The sequence below is a fragment of the Maylandia zebra genome, linkage group LG18, assembly GCF_041146795.1.
Source record: "Maylandia zebra isolate NMK-2024a linkage group LG18, Mzebra_GT3a, whole genome shotgun sequence".
Lineage (NCBI taxonomy): Eukaryota > Metazoa > Chordata > Actinopteri > Cichliformes > Cichlidae > Maylandia > Maylandia zebra.
Window position 1 is genome coordinate 22749812 of NC_135184.1, and position 23064 is coordinate 22772875.

Below are 23064 nucleotides of genomic sequence, written 5' to 3' on the forward strand. Positions count from 1 at the left end.
GTGCAGTGACTAACTGTTCCTTCTAATCGTATCAGATAATTCACATTATTATACCATATAATGACAGTGTTTTTACCTTTATAGCTCAATGACTACCGTGCTGAATTTAGCCGCTGGTGGTCCAAAGAGATGAGAGCCGTAAAGTTTCCCTCACAAGGGACAGTCTTTGACTATTTCATTGACCCTGAGACTAAAAAGTTTACTCCGTGGAGTGAGAAGATGGTGCCATTTGAGCTGGAGCCTGATATTCCGTTACAGGTATGTTATTAGACTAATGAATGCGTGTGGTTGTCTACAGCAGGCCAGAGTGTCCTGTATAATTATAACATGTTGATTTAGATCTCTCAGCACGCTCATCCACTGTCTGTTTCAGACGGTGCTTGTCCACACTCCAGAGACCATCTGTCTCACCTACTTCATGGACCTTCTGCTTCAGAGAGGCAAACCTATCATGTTAGTGGGCAATGCAGGAGTGGGAAAAACTATTCTGGTGTCTGATAAAGTCGCTAAGCTGAAGGAGGATTACATAGTAGCAAAAGTTCCCTTCAATTACTACACTACATCTGCTATGCTGCAGCGTAAGAGTCTCTGAAATGAGCATACACAAACAGATTTTTTCACATGTGTATTTTTTATTAATTTAACAAATTGTATAATACATATAATAATCTAATAATTAGGGAAATATAATAAGACAAATTGAATAATCTGAAAAAAGGCTTCTAATGAGATATGTGTGCTTCCTGTCTATGCATTATGTTATTGTGGTAGTACTGTATCTAATTGTGTTTGCCTATTCATACTGATTGAATGGCACAGGCTTCATTAAAAAAAAATTCTGAGTTTCCCTGTATCTTCAATTCTTTTTTCCTTCAAATTTCAGTTCAGATTTTCAGTCAGTGAGTTTCTGTGAAGACTGTTGTCACTTTGTCATTTTCCTAAACTTGTGTATTAAATGTACTCCAGGCATCTTGGAGAAACCTCTAGAGAAGAAAGCTGGTCGTAAATTTGGCCCTCCCACCGCCAAGAGACTTATCTACTTCATAGATGACCTCAACATGCCTGAGGTGGATGTTTATGGGACTGTCCAGCCACACACCCTCATCCGCCAGCACCTTGATTACAGCCACTGGTAGGATAAGACGCACGTGATGGACTCGCATATTTATACTGCTTTCATACTGCCAAAGTGTACAAATACACATATATACCCTGTACACAACTGTTACACAGAGTTTAGTGCTTAGTGTGAATTTTAACCAACAGGTCTTTGTACTGTAGGTATGACAGACAGCGGCTGGTTTTGAAAGAAATCCATAACTGCCAGTATATCACCTGTATGAACCCAACAGCTGGAAGCTTCTCTATCAACCCCAGACTGCAGGTACTGCCACACATTTGCAAGTTCTTTATGCGTAAATTTTATTTGTTCATAAATGTTATTATCAAAATTCTCCTATCTACTGAAACTATACTCGATCACTATGGCTTTGTACATAATTTCATTGAATACTTATTTAGAAAAATTTGTTTCAAAGAAAAACAGCCAAAGACAGGCAGAAACCTTTTTTTGGCTAATAAGAAAAATTTAAAGGTAGTTCAGAATGCAGCTTTCTGTCAGGGTCTGCGGAGGCAGACCGTGCGGAAACGTGTGTGGTGGACCCAGGTGCGAACACAGGCGAGGATGCAGGAGTGGATTTAAACAAAAGCGAGCCGTTTATTATGGCTGATGAAAAGGAACAGAACAGAGTGAAGGCAGCATAAGAGTAACCGTTCAAACGAAAACCTAAACTGGAAATAAACTAAGGAAAAGCTATGGCTTGGAATACGGAACACAGAGGTGGTAACACAGACGACGCGACACAGACTGTATGAAACACAGAGACTAAATACACATGAGGGATGATCAGGGGAAGTGGATGCACACGGGGAACACAGGTGACACTGATAATCATAACAAGACACGGCAGGAGTGAACGTAACACTGATGGGAGATGGGCAAAGTAAAACAGGAAGTACACAGAGGTTCAAACAGGAGGGGAGAGAGCACGGGGAGAACGCAGACATAACGGGCTGGGGAAAACATAGAATAAAACAAAGAGAGACGAGGGCTCATAAATACACAGAGGGGCACACAGGGGGTGAGAGTCACGAAGGGAAAACACATAAGGAACAACGTAACAGATCAACCCAGGAAGCATAGCCTAAATAAAGAACAAAATACAAAAATACATGAAAACTAAGAATACTGGGCCCACATGGCCCAGGACCATGACACTTTCTCAGTTTAAGTGGGTCCAGCCACAGATTACTGTTGGTAAAATCTTTACTGCCTCCATTTCAGAGGCATTTCTCAGTGTTTGCAGTGCATTTCCCCGGTGCTGATGCATTAGCTACCATCTTCTCCAGCATCTTGTCAGCTCACTTTCTTCAGGGAGGGTTTAGCTACGGGGTCTCTCGCTCAGTTGGAACTCTCATTCAGGTACTGTACACTTACACTGCCAGTGCAGCATTCATTTCTATTAAAACTTGACTTGAGACAACATTTATCTGTTTCTGTGTCACTATCTTTTGATTCTCCTCAAACAGGCAGCTATCTGCCTGCACCAGAAAATTAGCCAGAACTTTCTTCCTACAGCCATACGCTTCCACTATATCTTCAATCTGCGAGACCTTTCCAACATATTTCAGGTAACACACTTTGCTCAGTCATCCAGAAAAAAATAAAAACATAAAAATATAACTGAAATAATACTTACTTCTGTTGAAGATCTTTTCCTTGAACTGCTTAAAAGGATGCTGTTGACTCCTTTTTTTCACTCATGGTAGCAAATACGAAAACGTCATATGAATCCATTTGCAAAACTGTCATTGGTGGCAACTTGCTTTAGATTTGACTTTTGTAGGAATGTTAATCCTGAAAAACTGAAAATTCTGGTGTCAAAAGTTCTCTCGTGGAATAGTTATGTGTTTATTAATACGATTTCTGTATAGGGCATCCTGTTTGCCTTGCCAGAAAGCATCCGTTACCCCATGGACCTGGTCCACCTGTGGCTGCATGAGAGCTCCAGGGTCTACTCAGACAAACTGATGGAAGAAAAAGATGTAGAACTCTTTGATAAAATCCTGTTGGACACTGGAAAGAGATATTTTGAAGTAAGACATGGGCGATTCAAATTGCAACCTTAATCTTAAAAATCTTTCAAAATGTAAGAGGTATCGCAGAAGTGATGCTTTTGGTATTTAGTATTAAAGCCAGCTATGGCATGTTCAGTATTTTCTTGTTTGTTTGTCCTGCCAAACTCTCCAGGGAATAGATGAGTCCATCTTTATCCACCAGCCTTTGGTGTACTGCCACTTTGCCCAGGGAGTGGGAGAGCCTCGCTATCACCAGGTCTGACACATTCACACACACACAAGCTAGTCTGCACTCCAAGTTCTTTATGGAGATTAAAATAAGAATTAAGAGTGTAGTCAAATACGTTATGGGAGTTTAATTGTTTATTACTTGAATCTGTACTGTAGCATACTTATTTAGTGGCCTCCAGATGTGTCGTATCTGCTCTGACAGAAACCAGAAATGAGGATAACTGTATTGTCGCTAGCAAAAAGATTGCCTGTCTTTGATATGTGTGTGGCAACTTAGTTTCATTGTATATGGAATTTACCACGTAGACACGGGTTAGTGCTGGCTTTCCTCAAGAGAGACAAGTTTATTTGTTTTATTTCTCCTTTCTTGTCAGGCTTCAGACTGGGAGAAGCTCCAGAAGACATTGGCTGATGCTCTAGAGCACTATAATGAGTTGCACGCTGTCATGGACTTGGTACTGTTTGAAGAAGCGATCCAGCATGTGTAAGAGACACACACAGACACAAACTAACATGCACAAAGAAGAATTTACAAAGCAAATGTAAACCACAGGCAAGAAACACACCATCAGTTCTGTGTTTGTACCCAGGTGTCGCATCAGTCGTATACTGGAGGCCCCCTATGGTAATGCCCTGCTGGTTGGAGTTGGTGGGAGTGGGAAGCAGAGCCTGTGTCGACTGGCTGCTTTCCTCAGCATGCTGGAGGTTTTCCAGATCACGCTGCGTAAAGGTTATGGAATCAATGACCTCAAAGTAAATATGCACTTCCACATGCAAAACACGGTTGTATATCATAACACATCTGTTTTGAATGATTTGGGATGTTTTTTTTCCCTGCTTTGTGTTTGCTGCAACCCTTGTCTGCAGAGTGACATAGCTGCATTGTATATAAAGGTGGGGGTGAAGAATATTGGGACAGTGTTTCTTCACACAGATGCCCAGATTCCAGATGAGCGCTTCCTGGTGCTGATCAACGACATGCTGGCCTCAGGTTTGGATACACAGACCGGAACTGAGATAACTGAGATTTCTGCTTTAATAGCTGTCAGATCTAAGAAATGAATGTCATTTCTGCAAAAACTATTTTTGGATGGTGTCAGTGGCTTTGAGAGCATAGAGTTGTGCATTTGAATAGATAGCAAAGAAGGCTCATTTGGTCACATAGACCTGCTCCAAGTAAGAGTGACTATATAAGAAAGAACAAATACACAGTGAGCTCGCATTCTTTGCATTTGTAGGGGATATTCCTGACCTTTTTAGTGATGAAGAAGCAGATATGATTGTTTCATCAATCCGTATGGAGCTGAGGGGATTAGGACTCATAGATACCAGAGACAACTGCTGGAGCTTTTTCATCGAAAGGATACGAAGACAGCTCAAGGTCTATAATGCAAACCATGTAGAAACCATGATGTAATGATTAGTGTTGATAGTCATCTCACCTTCTCCTTTTGTCACCCTTTCTGCCCTCCAGGTCGTCTTATGTTTCTCTCCAGTTGGATTCACGTTAAGGACACGTGCACGGAAGTTTCCAGCCCTAGTAAACTGCACAGCCATAAACTGGTTCCACTCTTGGCCTCAGCTTGCTCTGCAGTCCGTCAGCTCTACTTTCATAGAGAAAATACCTGGACTGGAGGTGCTTCTTGTTTAAATTCTGTGATACAATCTAAAGCTGCTTTTAAAAGTACTAACTCTGATGCTGATTATGCAAGTGTTTCAAATAGTAGATACCTAATAAGCATAAATAGGAACTAAAATAACTATTAACGTAGACACATGTCTATAGCTACTTTTATGTGAATTAATCAAATAAGAAGGTTCTTCTTACTCTCTCAGTGAAGTGAGTCAATGTGTGTGTTCATACTGTGCAGCCAAATGTGAGAGCATCTATCAGTGAGTTCATCTCCTACGCTCACACGAGTGTCAATGAGGTAAGAGCTGCTGCACAGCACTGCGAGCGATGACCTCTCTTGATGTCTTCTTTGATACGATTTCTTGGTTTCCTTGTTGTGAATTCACCTCACAGGTGAGTGTCAAATACCAGCAGAATGAGAAGCACTTCAACTATACCACGCCAAAGAGTTTCCTAGAGTTTATGAAGTTGTACGACAACCTGTTGAGAAAGAAACGCACAGAGCTGACTCAGAAGATGGAAAGATTAGAGAATGGACTTCAAAAACTGCTGACTACCGCGTCACAGGTCAGGGGGGGAAAAACACCACATTGCACCAGTGTATACAAAAGTTTGTGTTTCTTGTTCTTACTTATTTTTTCTTTAGGTGGAGGACCTCAAAGCCAAGTTAGCAGTGCAGGAGGTAGAGCTGTGGCAGAGAAACACAGATATCGAAGCCCTCATTGCTAAAATAGGACAACAGACAGACAAGCTCAACCAAGAGAGAGCTGTAGCTGATGCTGAGGAGCAGAGGGTAAGAGTGTGATTCTAGGGCCTCTCGAGCAGCAAAATGACAGACTTAACGCCATGTATTTTCAGAATTACTGCACATTTTGAGGTTCATTTTAAACCACTTTGTCAATGAGAGGGCCATTAGAGAAGAGAGGGCAGAGAAGTAATAACATAGGTCTGAAACAAGCCAAACTTTCAGCAATCCATTCACAGCATACACACACACGCGTGTTGTATTTTTGTGATTCAGGTGGCAGCAATCCAAGCTAAAGTGACCAAACAGCAACAGGAGACTGAAGAGGACTTGGCGAAGGCTGAACCTGCCCTACAGGCAGCCAACACAGCTCTCAATACACTCAACAGAGTAAAACACTTGCACACACATAAAGTTTTACTTCATTTCATTCGATTTATTTTATGAGTCCATTGCAAGCATAAAAGAAATCTAATAAAGTTGTCCTGAGCTCAGGCCCCTGATTAAAAATGTGGGCGTTTGTGCATTCGTGTGCATCTGTTTGATCTAGTTAAACCTGACAGAGCTCAGGACGTTTCCCAACCCTCCAGCCATTGTCACCAACGTCTCAGCAGCTGTTCTAGTGCTACTGGCTCCTCAAGGCCGAATCCCCAAAGATCGCAGCTGGAAAGCTTCCAAGGTGGTCATGAGCAAGGTGATACGATTTTTAGGTTTTAGTTTTCCTTCATTTAATGGCTTGAGACCGCCAAAGTAAATCCATTTTAGGTTAATGTTATGGTAGATCTGGCGACCTTTCCGTGTACTGTATGTAACCTTTCATATGAAAGTTAGGATAGGCTCCAGTCCCCCTGCAAACCCGAACTGGATACACTATTAGAAAAATAAATGGATGAATGAAAACCAAAAAACGAATACAGAACCAAAAAAAAATCTCTCTAATCATCTGAGATAAAAAATATTTAACATTTAAAACACGACCTTCTCTTTTAGTCTTCATCCTTGCACAACTCTAATTTAATATTGATTGCGACTGCAGTTATTTTGTTGTGTGACTGTTGGCACTTTTCAATCTGATATACTTTATACTTTGATGAACCCATTCATATTTAATTTTTGTAATATAGGTTCTTTCATATTGTTAATATCTCCTGTGTTGTTGATACCGCCTTGCCTCAAAAACTCTTTTTTTTAAAGAGAGGTTTAACCTGTGAGGAACTATGCTGGTTGAAAAAAGTAACAACTAAAGCAATGTTCACACTCTGTAGATCAGATATGGTTTTTTTTAGTTAATTCTACTTTTTGACTCAGGATTTAGAATTCAAAAATGTTGAAAAATATTTTGTTAATTTGAAACCCTTTGATCTAACGCGCACCCGTTTGCACACAAATGCTTGTGCAGGTGGATGACTTCCTGCAGGCTCTGGTAAACTTTGACAAAGAGAACATCCCTGAGGCCACGGTGAGGTGTGTGAGAGATGAGTACCTCAGTGACCCAGAGTTCAACCCTGACTTTGTAAAACAGAAATCCTCTGCTGCTGCGGGCCTTTGTGCATGGGTGATCAACATCATCCGCTTCCACGAGGTACACATCTAAACCATCTGCCACATATATTTAGTGTCATCCAAGCTAATCCATTTGCTATATTTTTTTCTGTGTAAAACACTTTGAGTTTGTTGTTTGATTTGTTTTTTTGCCTTTTTCCCCAAAACTTGTGCTGCCTTGGATAGATTTTTGTAAGTTCATCTCTTCTCTTATTTCTTTATTATAGGATGTTCCTTATAACAAAGGTTATACTGTACTTTAGTTTCAGCTGTAAGGATGTTCTTGTTTCCAGGTGCTCTGCGAGGTAGAGATGAAGAGAATGTGTCTGACTCAGGCTAACGCTGATTTGGCTGAGGCTGCTGAGAAGCTAGACGCCCTGCGGAAAAAACTAGCTGTACGTCTGTTTAAATTGGACAGATTGGATTATTTGGTGCTTGACAACAAAATTAATTAGTTATTTGCAAATGCCAGCATTCATAATATTTTCATCTGTTCCTTTTTCTCCTTTCTCAGGAGCTGGATAGCAGTCTGGAAACTCTGAAAATAGCTTTTGAGAAGGCAACATCAGAGAAACTTCGCTTTCAGGAAGAGGTCAACCGCACAAACAAGACAATAGAGCTAGCTAATCGGCTGGTCAAAGGACTAGAGGTAAGTATACAATGCTGTGCAAAAGACTTAACCCACCTCTCATTTCTTTATATTCTGCTGGGGAAAAAGGGAAATGGATTCAGTGATTTACTTAAAAATGTTCTGACCTACATGGAAATACAGTATAGGCAAAAACAGACTTTGCCTGCTATGACTACCTTTATTGTGCAACACAGCCTAAACTCTCTCAAGAAGCTCCAGTAGTCTTCAGGAAAAGCTCTCCAGGCAGCTTGAAGGACATTGAAAGCTCTTCTTTGGATGTTGGCTGACTATTGTTCTGTTGTGTCCAGATGATCCCACACTGCTTCAATAATGTTGATGTCCAGGCTCTGATAGTGTTAATTGTGCGTTTTTCTATCCATTTATGCTTTTACTGCATATGAAGTGCATTGAGGATTCTTGTCACGCTGAGGAATTAAGTAATCATTTGAACCACAAATGTGACATTTGTATTCATGACTCCATCAGACCTGTTGTCACTGATTTTCAGTCCAGTTCTTGTGTATTTGTCATACAAATACACAAGTATTTGTATGTCTTTTCAGTCTTTTCCCCCAGTTTCCCCTCTTTAATAAGGGGAACCTCTTAGTCTCAGCGACCCCTCCACTGAGACTATTTCTGAATACGCTTCAAGGAACAGTTCATTTAAGGGCTAGATGCATCTCTCGGATCCTGTGTCATTGTTTCTGTGTTTTGTGTCTTTATTAAATTTTTTCTTATTTCTTGAGGACACTGTTCAGATACTGTTCATGTGCTTTAGATTGTTTTTTTTAATGCCTGCCACTTCTTTTGCCCTCCACTTGCCAGGTTTCCCTCAATTTTTTTAGGGACACACTACACACCATGCTGCTGCCAGTTTTTGGGGCTAATAGCTCTAATACTATTTTATTCCTGTCAAACTGTGTTATCTTTGCATTTTTGGTAGATTTAACTGAAGAGATAAAAACAAATTATGTGTTTTTGTAGGCTGCTAGTAACAATAAACCTAAGGATTCAAAAGCAGCCAATATCCAAAGAAAAAATATGAAAGACCTTCAGAAATCTTGGGTTACTATTGCTCAAGACCATTTTAAAAAGCTGTCTGAGTGTTACACAGAGCAGCTGTGTCTGTGTGTGTTTTTCAGAGTGAGAACGTGCGCTGGGCTCACTCAGTGGCTCAGTACCATGAGCAGGAGGAAACACTTTGTGGGGACGTCCTTCTAACCGCAGCCTTCATCTCTTATGCCGGATCCTTCTCAAAGAAGTACAGGAAAGAGCTGCTGGACAACCTCTGGATGCCGTTCCTACACAGCCAGAAGGTTTAAAATCTTAAAACACTGAGATATTTCTTTTAGTTTTCTTCTGCAAATGCAGTTATTCCCTCCAGTATCTTTGCCGTTCCACAACAGATTGTGTCTTATTTCTCTATGAACACACACCACTGTTTCTATCAGATGTCCATTCCCATGACGGAGGGCTTAGATCCAGTGTTGATGTTGACTGATGATGCAATGGTTGCCCAGTGGAACAATGAAGGCTTACCAGGAGACAAAATGTCTACCCAGAATGCCACCATACTTACTAACTGTGAGTGGAGTTTTTCACTTAGTGTAACTGGCTTTTTATAACAAACATTACAAACGCTACGGTACTAGGTTTTCTTCTTAGCACATCTCTGTGTATAAATAAGGAGTTTATTGTTGCAGGTGAGCGCTGGCCTCTCCTTATCGACCCTCAGCTGCAGGGCATCAAATGGATTAAGAGTCGCTATGGTAACAGCCTCAAGGTTGTCAGTCTGGGGCAGAGAGGGTGAGCGTTTCCTTTGTTGATGCTTGCTTGAGGCCTCGAGGATGTGTAAATTTGTTTAGTAGCAATTCAGAAATAATAACAGTGCTACAATTTCTACAGTTTTTATAAATTAATCTTAAATGTTGTTCCAGATATGTAGATGTTATTGAACAGGCTGTAGTGGCAGGGGACACTGTCCTCATCGAGAACCTCGAGGAGACCATTGACCCCGTTATTGACCCACTTCTGGGTCGACACACAATCAAGAAGGGCAGGTAACACACAGAATTGCTGTGATCGAGTTTTTCTCCTTTCTGCAGATGCTTTAAGAACTGGACTAAATTTGTAGATGCAGTTATTTTGGGTTCAGGGTAACAACATTTCCACACAGATATTAGTGAATGAAGCCCAATTTAAGGGAAAGCTTTTTCCTTGAAGAATTACTGCATTACTTGGTTAAGTACTCACCTAGCCATCAGGGCAGATAGTAGCAGATAAGGACACAGAAAAACAAAAGCCCCGTAAAAACAAAATCTGCCAGTAAAGTACAAAAAAAGATGTTATTATAGATTAAACGTGACCTAGAAAAGAAACTGTAAGACTCCAGGAGAATTCAATCAATTTTCACATATTTATTAAAAAATGAACACATGAACAGAGCTGATGTGTTTCATCAGAAATATATTGATCTATGTTCAGTCCTGTCTGTAGGGTTTTCTGAACCTTTCAATACATGTTTACACGTTGAAAGCAGACAAGGTGGTATAAGGGTTATGGATCAGAAGGAAGAAGTGGTGGGTAAATTCAGAAGGAGAAAATGGTTAGGAGGCTGGTGGGGGTGGGATGGTAGAGAGTGGGTAAAGAGAGAGGATAATTGGAAGGGTGGGTGGGGGGGTCTAAGGAGGTATGGGGAAAAGTGGGTAAGGTAGAAAGGAGGGAAAGGGGTAGGGGTGGGGTATAAGGAAGTAAGGATCTTATCACTTATCCACAACTTGCTCATCAATGCCACTTTTCCATGTATCGAAGATCATTCATATTACACTGGGTTCATTCATTTTATCATGCTCTACTCTCTTCTTCTTCCTTGCTACTACGCTGCTACAGTTGTATAAAGGTTGGAGACAAAGAGTGTTTCTTCCACCCAGCCTTCAGACTGATTCTCCACACTAAGCTGGCTAGTCCTCACTATAAGCCTGAGATTCAAGCCCAGACCACCCTCATTAATTTCACAGTGACCAGAGATGGATTGGAGGACCAGCTCCTGGCCCAGGTGGTGAATCAAGAGAGGCCAGACCTTGAGCAGCTTAAGGTAGAGTGGAACAGTTGATGGAGTTCTCTGTTGATCAGTCTGTCCTTTTTGTACTGCCTGTCCGGGTCCGGCAGTCTAAGAGTTTAAGAAACGTTAAGGCCTTCCTCTCGCCAACCACTGCCTTTTGCTTCACATGGGGGCAGCATGCAATCTCCCACTTAATGCCTTCCTCTCTTGTGTACAAGACCCGGGTTACCTGAACTCGATTTGCTGTTTGGTATTTAGCTGTCCCAGTGCATGTTGGAGTTCATCGTTTAATGAGGCCAGCTGGCATTATTTCATCTCTGTTGCAGGTTTTGGTTTTCATCATTCTGGTTCCATTTATGCTTCTTTTTATATATTTGCATCGTCTTCCTACAGAGTGAACTGACAAAGCAGCAGAACATGTTTAAGATTGAGCTGAAGCTTCTGGAGGACGAGCTGCTAACCCGGCTGTCTGCTGCAGAGAGTAACTTCCTTGGTGACAATGTGCTGGTGGAGAAGCTTGAGACGACAAAGCACACTGCTGCTGAGATTGAGATGAAGGTATCAGGTTACATGTCTGCGTTGTTGCAGTAAAATGAATGGTTAACCTACTTTTTACTCCCTTTCATATTTTTTCTTTTTTCTGTCATCTCTCATTCGCAGGTTCTGGAAGCAAAAGTTAACGAAGTAAAGATAAACGAGGCCAGAGAGCACTATCGCCCTGTTGCTGTCAGAGCTTCTCTGCTCTACTTTATCATGAATGATCTTAACAAGATCAACCCCATGTACCAGTTCAGCCTCAAGGTAACCAGAAGCAAATATAGGACCTGACCACAACCTAGGAACCAACAACTGAATTTAACATAAGATGTAAAATATCCAAATTTATGTGAAATTATGCAGCAAACAAATACATCCTACGAATTGATTTGTCCTTTTGTTCTCAGGCCTTTAACGTTGTTTTCCACAAAGCAGTGGAGCTGGCAGAAGCCTGTGACGACGTAAACAGCAGAGTAAACACTCTCATAGACTGTGTTACATACTCCACCTTCAACTACATCAGCAGGGGACTATTTGAGAGAGACAAGCTCACCTTTACGGCACAGCTGGCCTTCCAGGTGTGTGTGTGTTTGTGGAAGGGTTAGACAAAGACTGTGTTTGTCCCTGACTGTGTTCTCCCTATTTCAGTTGCTCCTGATGAGTAAGGAGATAGTTGTGAGAGAGTTGGACTTCTTGCTGCGTTTTAACATTGACCACAGCTACATCAGCCCCCTTGACTTTCTTTCCAACTCGGCCTGGAGCGCCATCAAGGTTCACAGGCACATACACGCAGCATTTATTTTTGTTGGCATTTGAATTGCAATGCAAATCAAAAACTGCTCTCTCTCTTGTATCGGTCCAGGTTATGAGTTTCACTGATGAGTTTCGTGGTCTGGATCGGGATATTGAAGGTTCACCCAAGCGCTGGAAGAAGCTGGTGGAGTCAGAGTGTCCTGAGAAGGAGAAGTTTCCTCAGGAGTGGAAGGGAAAAAGCTCGCTGCAGAAACTGATCATGATGAGAGCCCTGAGGCCTGACCGAATGACCTATGCTCTAAGGTGATGAGGATTTGTTTTCCTGCTTGTTTAACTGTGTTTTTGTCTTTTCTATTTTTTAAGTGTATTTCCATATAAGGACTATTAAAAGCAGTGTTTGTTCATTCGTTTATGTCAATATAACCCGACTCTAGGAACTTTGTTGAAGAGAAGCTCGGTGTGAAGTATACAGAGGGACGAAAGACTGAATTTGCAAAGTCCTTTAGAGAAAGTGGTCCTTCCTCCCCTATTTTCTTCATCCTCTCCCCAGGAGTGGACCCACTTAAAGATGTCGAATCGCTGGGTACTGTTCAGAAAGCTGCATGCATCCAAACACAACTGCCTGATCGCACACTGTAATGTGTTGATTTATTAATAATTTAAGTGTCCAGCCATTTCTTTACAATTCAGTGACAACCTAAAAGAGTGTTAAGGTTAGCACATAAAAAATCAGTCCTTTGTTTTCCCAGGAAGGAAGCTGGGTTTCACTATTGACCTTGGGAAGCTTCACAATGTCTCCCTGGGTCAAGGACAGGAAACTGTGGCTGAACTCGCCATGGAAAAGGCCGCTAAGGAGGGTCACTGGGTTATATTGCAGGTCCAGTTAAAAGAAACACATTTTCTTATGTTAGAATGGGGAGAATCTGAAAAAGAAATCAGCATGACAGTGCCTGTGGAGTATGCTACAGTTATTGAGCTTTGATTATGTGTTTCCATTTCCCTGCAGAACATCCATCTGGTTGCTCGCTGGCTGGGTGCGCTTGAGAAGCTCCTGGAGCGCTGCTGTGAAGACAGCCATCCGGACTACAGAGTGTTTATGAGCGCTGAGCCGGCATCTACGGCCCAAGAACACATTATCCCACAGGTAAAGATTCAGCAAGCATGCAAGAAAAGTCACACTTTGTCTCACTTTAACACTTTAATGTAACATCTACATAAGGAATTTATTCTCCCAGCTGTCTTAACCTATACCAGCATTGCATTCATTGAATTACAGTTGAACACTTTAATAGTGACATGAAATTTTTATTTTTTTATTTTTTTTACTCAGGGAATTCTGGAAAATGCTATAAAGATCACCAATGAACCTCCTACAGGCATGCATGCTAATCTACATGCTGCTCTGGATAACTTTGACCAGGTGATTTTTTTTTTTCTTTCCTTGTGTTCTTTGTGCATTTGTTTTGATTTATTTGTCAATTCACTTATTGCTTTGCCCTCTCTCCAGGACATCCTGGATCAGTGCAGCCGTGAGCAGGAGTTTAAGACCATCCTGTTTTCTCTCTGTTACTTTCACGCCTGTGTGGCGGAGAGGAGGAAGTTTGGGCCCCAGGGTTGGAACAGAAAGTATCCATTCAGCACTGGAGATCTGACTATATCAGTTAATGTCCTTTACAATTACCTGGAGGCTAATGCACAGGTGGGTTTTGTTGTTGTTGTGGATAGGAAGCATGGTGTATAACTGGATGACCGAAACACTGATGTATGAGGTTGTCAGTGGTGCTGCGAGTGACGGTGCCACAGGCGAATTAGGGTTGTGATTGCCTTGGCAGTGATTTTTATAATTATGATGACACAGGTGCCATGGGAGGACCTGAGGTATTTGTTTGGGGAAATCATGTATGGAGGACACATCACTGATGACTGGGACAGACGCCTCTGCAGAACTTATCTGGAAGAATACATGCAGCCCAATCAGGTTTGTGTGTGTGACAGTAAAAGAAAACATGGACGTAGTGTGCCAGCAAACCTGGCTGTGTTCTGCAGAAAAAGAACAGGCTTCTCCGCAGGCATTATATGGTAGCCAAATGTAACTGCTCTTCTTGTGCAGACTTGGGCCATTTTGGGTTGAAAATCAGCTCCAGTTAGAGCAGATTGACTACTTTTTTACTATAGACTGTCCATAAAAGCTAAAAAAAATACTGGCATGAGTTCCTGGCAACCAGTTGCACCAGACCGAGGGAATTTTGCCGTCTGGGTTTGGAATAATTTTATGTTTTGTACAGTATGTGAGTCCCACAGCTAACAATACTTCTCTCTGTTTTGTGTCTCCTAGTTTGACCGGAAGCTTGCATTGGCACCGGGATTTGTCATTCCCTCCAACCTGGATTATCAGGTAAATTAAATCCAGTAGTTTTTTATTAAAGTTTACTTTACACTATTGTACCTTAAACCCTGAAAAAATATTGTCATGTAAATGAATATTAAAGGCCAGTTTTCATACTAAATAATTCTGACTGTACAGCTCATTAAATGAAAATGTTACTCTGCATCTCCAGGGCTACCATGATTTCATAGATGAGATGCTGCCCCATGAGAGCCCAGTGCACTATGGGTTGCATCCCAATGCAGAAATTGAGTTCCTGACAGTGACATCAGATAACCTTTTTCACACTCTGCTGGAGCTGCAGTCCCCTGATGTTGTGATTGGAGAGGGAGCCTCACAAACACTAGAAGAGAAGGTACAGTAGATGTACAGGTTTTTTTTTTTCTTGGAAGGTATAAAAAGACAATTATAGATCAAAACCAGTGACCAGTGAAGTCATAAAACAGATAAAAAGTACAGAAACAGATACATTCACTCCTCTAATGTTTAAATTATTCACAGTAGGAACACAGTTAGCCCGCTTCTCTAATTCTAGGAGAACCAAGATAGAAATGAGCAAACCAGTAAATCCAACATCTTGGACTGACTATATACTTGCTCTACACACATCCAGGTGAAATCAATTTTAGATGAAGTTCTGGAAAAGCTGCCAGAGGTGTACAACATGACCGACATCACTTCCAAGACAGCTGAACGATCGCCATACATCCTGGTGTGCTTCCAGGAATGTGAGCGCATGAACACACTCATTTATGAGATACGCCGCTCGCTGAAGGAGCTTGACCTTGGACTCAAGGTATGCTTGACACCTTTGTGTGTTTGAATGGGTATTTACAGTAGAAGTAGAAAACTAGTCTGGATAATATATAAACACAGAAGCCATCACAGCACAGACTGTCATCACAGCAGAGTGTGTGTCAAACAAATGATGTAAGGATGAAAAGAAGCCTGCATCAGGAGAAATCAGAGAAGCTTTTGCTCTTTATGCAAAAATGTGTTCAGCTGAGTTTCTGACAGTATTTACACTGCTGCTTTAGAGGTCACGTGTTAATGTCTCACTGATGTTAAATTACTACATGCATAAATTCTGATCTGTGCGGTTATACTGTTGCTCTCTCAAAGGGTGAACTGGCCATGTCCTCTGAGATGGAGAAGCTACAGGCAGCCTTGTTCTTTGACAACGTCCCAGATAGCTGGACCAAGCTTGCCTACCCCTCAACTTACAGCCTGGCAATATGGTGTGTTTTTCTTTCTCCAGGGGATGGATTTCCCAAATCTTATATAAGACTCTGCATTTAATTTCAGCTGATGCAATTTTGCATAATGTGCAAGGGAATCAAATAAGCCAAAGTATTGTACTGTTATACATTTCATATAGTGAAGAGTTGAGTTACAGTGCCCTATATAGTTTCCACATGACTGACATCATCCAAACAGCTGTCTCGGTCTATTTCCTTTCATTTGATGTCAGGTATAACGACGTGATGCAGCGTTGCAAAGAACTTGACAGCTGGACTCAGGACCTGTCTCTGCCCAGTGTTGTCTGGCTGTCTGGGCTGTTCAACCCACAGTCCTTTCTCACTGGTAAAATTCATTTACAGCATATAGAAAATTTGTACTAATACATTGACTTCTAACCAATTCTTAGTTATTTCATCGTGTCCTTGCATTCCAGCTGTGATGCAGTCTCTGGCACGTAAGAATGAGTGGCCTCTTGATAAAGTGAATCTGACAGTGGATGTGACCAAGAAGTTTAAAGAAGAGTTCAACCAACCGGCCAGGGAGGGTGCATATGTGTATGGACTTTATATGGAAGGTAGAAACACTGCCACTTATTTTCTGCTTATTGTGGTGCAGCTTGCAGAACCACAGGCCACTTCTTTGTGCATAATTCTCCTTGTCTGTGTTTTAGTTCAAATAAAATCATACATTTAACTGTGTATATGTACCTTTGCACTGGGGACAGTTTTCCAGTTGTCTGTCTGTCCTGTTGTCACAATATCTCAAAGTAGCTTGAGGGAATTTCATTAAGTTTAGCGTAAACCTATGAGGTGCCGTAAGGGACATTATTACTGAAACGCTCTCACACACACTACTGAAACGCTCTCACACACACTACTGAAATTTTAGCTCTCACACACACTACTGAAACGCTCTCACACACACTACTGAAACGCTCTCACACACACTACTGAAATTTTAGCTCTCACACACACAACTGAAACGCTCTCACACACACTACTGAAACGCTCTCACACACACTACTGAAACGCTCTCTCACACACTACTGAAATTTTAGCTCTCACACACACTACTGAAACGCTCTCACACACACTACTGAAACGCTCTCACACACACTACTGAAACGCTCTCACACACACTACTGAAATTTTAGTTCTCACACACACAACTGAAACGCTCTCACACACACAACTGAAACGCTCTCACACACACTACTGAAACGCTCTCACACACACCACTGAAACGCTCTCACACACACTACTGAAATTTTAGTTCTCTCACACACAACTGAAACGCTCTCACACACACTACTGAAATTTTAGCTCTCACACACACTACTGAAACGCTCTCACACACACTACTGAAAAACCAAGGCATTTCAGTTGAACAGGAAGGCATTTCAGTTGAACAGGAAGGCATTTCAGTTAAACAGGAAGGCATTTCAGTTAAACAGGAAGGTGTTTCAGTCGAACAGGAAGGCGTTTCAGTCGAACAGGAAGGCGTTTCAGTCGAACAGGAAGGCATTTCAGTTGAACAGGAAGGTGTTTCAGTTAAACAGGAAGGCATTTCAGTTAAACAGGAAGGTGTTTCAGTCGAACAGGAAGGCGTTTCAGTTGAACAGGAAGGCATTTCAGTTGAACAGGAAGGTGTTTCAGTTGAACAGGAAGGCATTTCAGTTAAACAGGAAGGTGTTTCAGTCGAACAGGAAGGCGTTTCAGTTGAACAGGAAGGCATTTTAGTTAAACAGGACGTTAATTCTTGACAAGGAAACTGAAGGAAAAAGTGTTAGATTTCAAACAAACCACTACACAGATGTCTAATCAGCAACCTGTTAGTTAGGGGTGGGTTTTTATAATCGATTTATTGATTAAAATCGATTCTGGCTTGGATAACGTGAAATCGATTCATTAAAATCCTGAATCGATTTTTTAATATAAATTTATTTTACCCGAAATCCCAGAATCTCTGGTGAAACCTCACAAAATTTCAACAACCACCAAACAGCTAAGACAGTAAATGAGAGCAGGTACACGCTTCTGCACAAAGACGTAAACACACAGCGCGGACCCGCGGATCAGAATCAGTGAGATGTCGCCTTTCTCACCCGACAGCATGGACACGGTCGGGGCTGAAAGCCGACAGCTCGCTGACTCTGATCTGTCGGCAGGTCCGCGCTTTGTTTTCACCCCGTTTTTGCGCCGATTCTAAAGCTGTTAGTTTTATCTCTCTCCAAACAATATTGACTGAACCAGCAGCAAAAGATCCAAACTGCGCTTCACATAAACATCGTCATGAATTCCCTCACTGTTTTGCTTCCACCACGATAAAATCGCACGTCATGCACAGCCCTCTCTCTCTCTTTCTCTCTCTCTGTACTTCAAGAACAGTTTTCTATGGAAGCCCGTTTCCGCCACTAAAAAAAAAAAAAAAAGGATCCATAACTCAAAATTTCGAGTTATTTTCTCGAAATTTTGAGTTTTTTTTCTCGAAATTTCGAGTTATTTTCTCGAAATTTCGACATATTAACTCAAAATTTTGAGAAAAGCAACTCGAAATTTCGAGTTAGCGCTGCCAATCAGTAATCTACGTGAATGACGTCATTTCCATGTTACCCGGAAGCTGAAGCCCTCAGCTACAAATGCTACAGCTAAGCTACCGGTATTACATCCAGTCGTGAATGCACAGATTGCTGAGTGTTTTCAGCCTGGCTTCACAAATGATGAAATCCCTGTGTTATTAGCTGAATCACATGGTGTTACTATCAGCAAACATACTTTAATTTGTTGGGATCCGTTTTTGAGTGCGCGGTCCTGCGCCATATGCTTCCGGGTAACAAGAAAGCGACCTCATTCACGTATATTTTTGATTGGCAGAGCTAACTCGAAATTTCGAGTTATATTTCTCGAAATTTCGAGATAATAACTCGAAATTTCGAGAAAATAACTCGAAATTTCGAGAAAATAACTCGAAATTTCGAGTTATGGATACTAGCTTTTTTTTTTTTTTTAGTGGCGGAAACGGGCTTCCATAGTTTCCCGTCTAAAAATCTGTTTTCTGTATTATTCGCTTGCTTGTTATGCACAAGTCTACTGTTGTTTACAGCGCAGTCGGCCGCTGTTTTTGTTTTTTTTTTCATTTTACATACTTCCGAAAAGAAAACCTAATTTCTGCCGTTCAATACTGAATAAATTTAAACTTTTTAAAATTATGCAAAATGCAAAACGTTAGCCGTGTCTCTAATAAAACCGCTGTAACGTCAGAGGTAACGTTCATATGTTAATGGTTTTCTTTCGTTTTTGATGTACTGCAGAATATTTTTATAAAATCCCAGGCCAGGAAAACCACCTTCATGTTTTTATGTGTTTTATCTTCAGCTACTTTGACACAAAGGCATCTGCTGTGATGCTCACACCTTTGATAAAGTCTTGCGTGTGTCAGCTTCCTTTTTTTAAATACAAAAATATGTAAATGTACTGATCTGAATTATAATATTTCTGACTGTCAAAATTCCCCATAATCAAATCGAATTGAATTGAATCGAATCGTGGAACAAATCGATTCTGGACCTTAGTGAGACAGCTGCATTACTTAACAATATATTAGCCTCAGCATAAGTCAAAATTTAGAATAGCGGGGGACGTGCATTATCCTGGTTATTTTTTTGGCATATGTGCTTTTTGTCTTTTTTTAGCAAAGAAAAATATCTTAAAATCATCAATAAAACCAGGGAGAGAAGGCTTAGCGTTCCTCCATTTAGCACAATGGATATGATATTTACTCAAAAGTATTGTTAAGATATTCATTGTGTGTACTCATGTTGTACAGTGTTTAACTGCATTATGGTTACTGTGGTTTAACAGAGACAGTATTTTAGTTGCCACCACAAGGAGGCACTGTTTCATTGTAAGAGCACGGATGCTGCGTCATCACGCCCCTAAGGAAAAAAAAAAGTATACCACAACGAAAATGGCACCCATGAGAAAAGTTTTGCCGCATGTTGATGAGGAATAAAGTTCCCAAAAATATTAAGGACATTTTTGCCTCCGTCATCATTTTCCTTCGAGTTGATCGCTGTCGATGCTGCAATACTCAACAAGTATGATGATGTTAATAATGTCTGAGACATCCAATGCTAGATGATCCATATAAAAAAAATTATGATGTAATTCAAACAGTGGCACATCATTAATATTTAGGGAAATCCAATTTTTTAAGTTGCACCAAATACATTGTGTGATAGGGCATAGGAAAAAAAAAAGATGTTCTAGGGTTTCATTTTCATCAGTACAAAAAGAACACTGATCCACCTCAAAGCCAAATCTCTTTTTTTAGAAATTCTGCCACAGTATTAGTTTTGTTTAAAGTGTGTTTCTTTAACTTTAGGTAGAATAGGCTATTTCATAAATTTTTAGTATGCTTTATCCAGTGTATATGAAATAACTAAATTAGAACCATGCCATGTAACCATTCTGTTGTAACTATGAAATATTTTGTCTTTGAAGAAACTACTAACAAATTTCTTATTGCATTTTTATCAAACAGCTGACATTGCCCTAGCAATAAATTTGGGAGCACTGATGAGAAATTATTGTATATCATAAAAATTTTAATCAAATGAAGCAGAGGCAGTGGGACCAGTTCACAAAATTTGTTATATTCTCTTTGAGAACAGTTTAGACAATATTTTTCTGAAAAGTCTGTGTAACTTAGAATGACACCGTTATCATCCAACAAATCTGTTATGAATATAATATTTTTGTTCAAACCAGTCACTCTTGAAAATTGATTTTTGATTAAGTGTTATTACCCTATTATTCCATAAGGTTGAATTATGGGGAGAAGTTGTGGGTAAATCTCATTTTCCCAAAAATGCAACGTCTGTTTTGGAAAGTTTGATATCTTTATGGGGATTTTATTTACCGCAAAATCACATTTCAAAATAAAGTCTAATCCTGTATACTATTTTATTAAACAAGAATCATGGGATGTGGAGCTAAGTAGAGTCTGGCTGTGACAGACAAGATTTTAACCATTTAATTCTAAGGGTGCCAACCATAAATTCCAATTCTGGAGTTTTGATACCACCTTTATTGTATCCCTTCACAAGCTGAGATCTTTCTATGTAATGGGTTTTATTCCTCCACAAAAATTCGAACACATTTCTATTTATGGTTTTCATGGTATTTATCGTTTTTTTATTTTTATATCATTTACGTGGCGCAAAAAAGGTTGGGGACTGCTGTACTAGCAGGTTGCTGAGTAGAAATCCTTGTAGTGTTTTGAAATATACCACTTTTTCCATCAGTTTCCTTGTCAGGAAACAACTTCCTGTTCAGCAGAAATGCCTCTGGTTTCAGTGGTGTGTGTGAGAGCGTTTCAGTAGTGTGTGTGAGAGCGTTTCGGTAGTGTGTGTGAGAGCTAAAATTTCAGTAGTGTGTGTGAGAGCGTTTCAGTAGTGTGTGTGAGAGCGTTTCAGTAGTGTGTGTGAGAGCTAAAATTTCAGTAGTGTGTGTGAGAGCGTTTCAGTAGTGTGTGTGAGAGCGTTTCAGTAGTGTGTGTGAGAGCGTTTCAGTTGTGTGTGTGAGAGCGTTTCAGTAGTGTGTGTGAGAGCGTTTCGGTAGTGTGTGTGAGAGCTAAAATTTCAGTAGTGTGTGTGAGAGCGTTTCAGTAGTGTGTGTGAGAGCGTTTCAGTAGTGTGTGTGAGAGCTAAAATTTCAGTAGTGTGTGTGAGAGCGTTTCAGTAGTGTGTGTGAGAGCGTTTCAGTTGTGTGTGTGAGAGCGTTTCAGTAGTGTGTGTGAGAGCGTTTCAGTTGTGTGTGTGAGAGCGTTTCAGCAGTGTGTGTGAGAGCGTTTCAGTAGTGTGTGTGAGAGCTAAAATTTCAGTAGTGTGTGTGAGAGCGTTTCAGTAGTGTGTGTGAGAGCTAAAATTTCAGTTGTGTGTGTGAGAGCTAAAATTTCAGTAGTGTGTGTGAGAGCGTTTCAGTAGTGTGTGTGAGAGCGTTTCAGTAGTGTGTGTGAGAGCGTTTCAGCAGTGTGTGTGAGAGCGTTTCAGTAGTGTGTGTGAGAGCTAAAATTTCAGTAGTGTGTGTGAGAGCGTTTCAGTAGTGTGTGTGAGAGCGTTTCAGTAGTGTGTGTGAGAGCGTTTCAGTAGTGTGTGTGAGAGCTAAAATTTCAGTAGTGTGTGTGAGAGCGTTTCAGTAGTGTGTGTGAGAGCTAAAATTTCAGTAGTGTGTGTGAGAGCGTTTCAGTTGTGTGTGTGTGAGAGCTAAAATTTCAGTAGTGTGTGTGAGAGCGTTTCAGTAGTGTGTGTGAGAGCGTTTCAGTGGTGTGTGTGAGAGCTAAAATTTCAGTAGTGTGTGTGAGAGCGTTTCAGTGGTGTGTGTGAGAGCTAAAATTTCAGTAGTGTGTGTGAGAGCGTTTCAGTGGTGTGTGTGAGAGCTAAAATTTCAGTAGTGTGTGTGTGAGAGCGTTTCAGTTGTGTGTGTGAGAGCTAAAATTTCAGTAGTGTGTGTGAGAGCGTTTCAGTTGTGTGTGTGAGAGCGTTTCAGTAATAATGTCCCTTACGGCACCTCATATAAACCGTTCACTTGGGCTCAAGATTTAATGATTGGAATTTGATGATCAGAGATCACTGGGACTCTATAAAGCAATTTTGTGCTTATAACTTCTAGATAGAATAAGCATATAATGATTAATTGACACATTTAAGTGAAAACTTCACTGCAACATCATGATACTCTGCAAAAAACAGACTTACTTCTCAGGATGAGCAGCAGATATGGCCTTGAACAGCAGCTAGGAGAGTTAATGGGGCATAAAAATCCCCAAAAGTGCTTTAAGTCTTCTCTCTTCTTCACCTACGCCCGACTACAGGTGCAAGATGGGACACTCAGACCGGAGTGATAACTGAGGCTCGTTTAAAGGAACTGACCCCAACCATGCCTGTTATCTCAGTTCGAGCTGTACCCAGTGACCGTCAGGAAACCAGGAATATCTACGAGTGTCCCCTCTACAAGACCAAGATCAGAGGACCCACGTATGTTTGGACTTTCAGTCTAAAAACCAGGGAGCGACCTGCCAAATGGGTCCTGGCCGGAGTGGCTCTTCTACTCAGTGTGTGAAAAGTGTAAGAGTTCTCAGTGAAGATGCAGTGTGTCCTCAGTGC

At 40.9% G+C, this 23064-nt stretch overlaps 1 protein-coding gene across 1 annotated transcript in view; it reads left to right on the forward strand.

The window, feature by feature from the left end:
* The window catches only part of dnah9l (dynein, axonemal, heavy polypeptide 9 like), a 31075-nt gene extending 8024 nt beyond the window's left edge, over positions 1-23051 (forward strand). The window contains exons 24-67 of the mRNA XM_024806098.2: positions 85-258; positions 374-578; positions 967-1132; positions 1282-1384; positions 2345-2482; positions 2590-2691; positions 2995-3156; positions 3311-3394; positions 3744-3853; positions 3960-4122; positions 4237-4360; positions 4608-4750; positions 4844-5005; positions 5241-5300; positions 5396-5569; positions 5649-5795; positions 6024-6137; positions 6298-6441; positions 7147-7329; positions 7583-7684; positions 7804-7938; positions 9063-9236; positions 9372-9504; positions 9624-9726; positions 9858-9980; positions 10810-11014; positions 11375-11539; positions 11642-11782; positions 11926-12096; positions 12167-12289; positions 12381-12574; positions 12706-12854; positions 13021-13148; positions 13278-13415; positions 13602-13691; positions 13779-13970; positions 14130-14249; positions 14607-14666; positions 14830-15012; positions 15271-15453; positions 15780-15895; positions 16129-16241; positions 16333-16473; positions 22773-23051. Coding sequence (XP_024661866.2) covers positions 85-258; positions 374-578; positions 967-1132; positions 1282-1384; positions 2345-2482; positions 2590-2691; positions 2995-3156; positions 3311-3394; positions 3744-3853; positions 3960-4122; positions 4237-4360; positions 4608-4750; positions 4844-5005; positions 5241-5300; positions 5396-5569; positions 5649-5795; positions 6024-6137; positions 6298-6441; positions 7147-7329; positions 7583-7684; positions 7804-7938; positions 9063-9236; positions 9372-9504; positions 9624-9726; positions 9858-9980; positions 10810-11014; positions 11375-11539; positions 11642-11782; positions 11926-12096; positions 12167-12289; positions 12381-12574; positions 12706-12854; positions 13021-13148; positions 13278-13415; positions 13602-13691; positions 13779-13970; positions 14130-14249; positions 14607-14666; positions 14830-15012; positions 15271-15453; positions 15780-15895; positions 16129-16241; positions 16333-16473; positions 22773-23020 — 6288 coding nt within the window. The 3' untranslated portion in view covers positions 23021-23051. The remainder of the gene's footprint in view (positions 1-84; positions 259-373; positions 579-966; positions 1133-1281; positions 1385-2344; positions 2483-2589; positions 2692-2994; positions 3157-3310; positions 3395-3743; positions 3854-3959; positions 4123-4236; positions 4361-4607; positions 4751-4843; positions 5006-5240; positions 5301-5395; positions 5570-5648; positions 5796-6023; positions 6138-6297; positions 6442-7146; positions 7330-7582; positions 7685-7803; positions 7939-9062; positions 9237-9371; positions 9505-9623; positions 9727-9857; positions 9981-10809; positions 11015-11374; positions 11540-11641; positions 11783-11925; positions 12097-12166; positions 12290-12380; positions 12575-12705; positions 12855-13020; positions 13149-13277; positions 13416-13601; positions 13692-13778; positions 13971-14129; positions 14250-14606; positions 14667-14829; positions 15013-15270; positions 15454-15779; positions 15896-16128; positions 16242-16332; positions 16474-22772) is intronic.
* Positions 23052-23064: the final 13 nt, after the last annotated feature.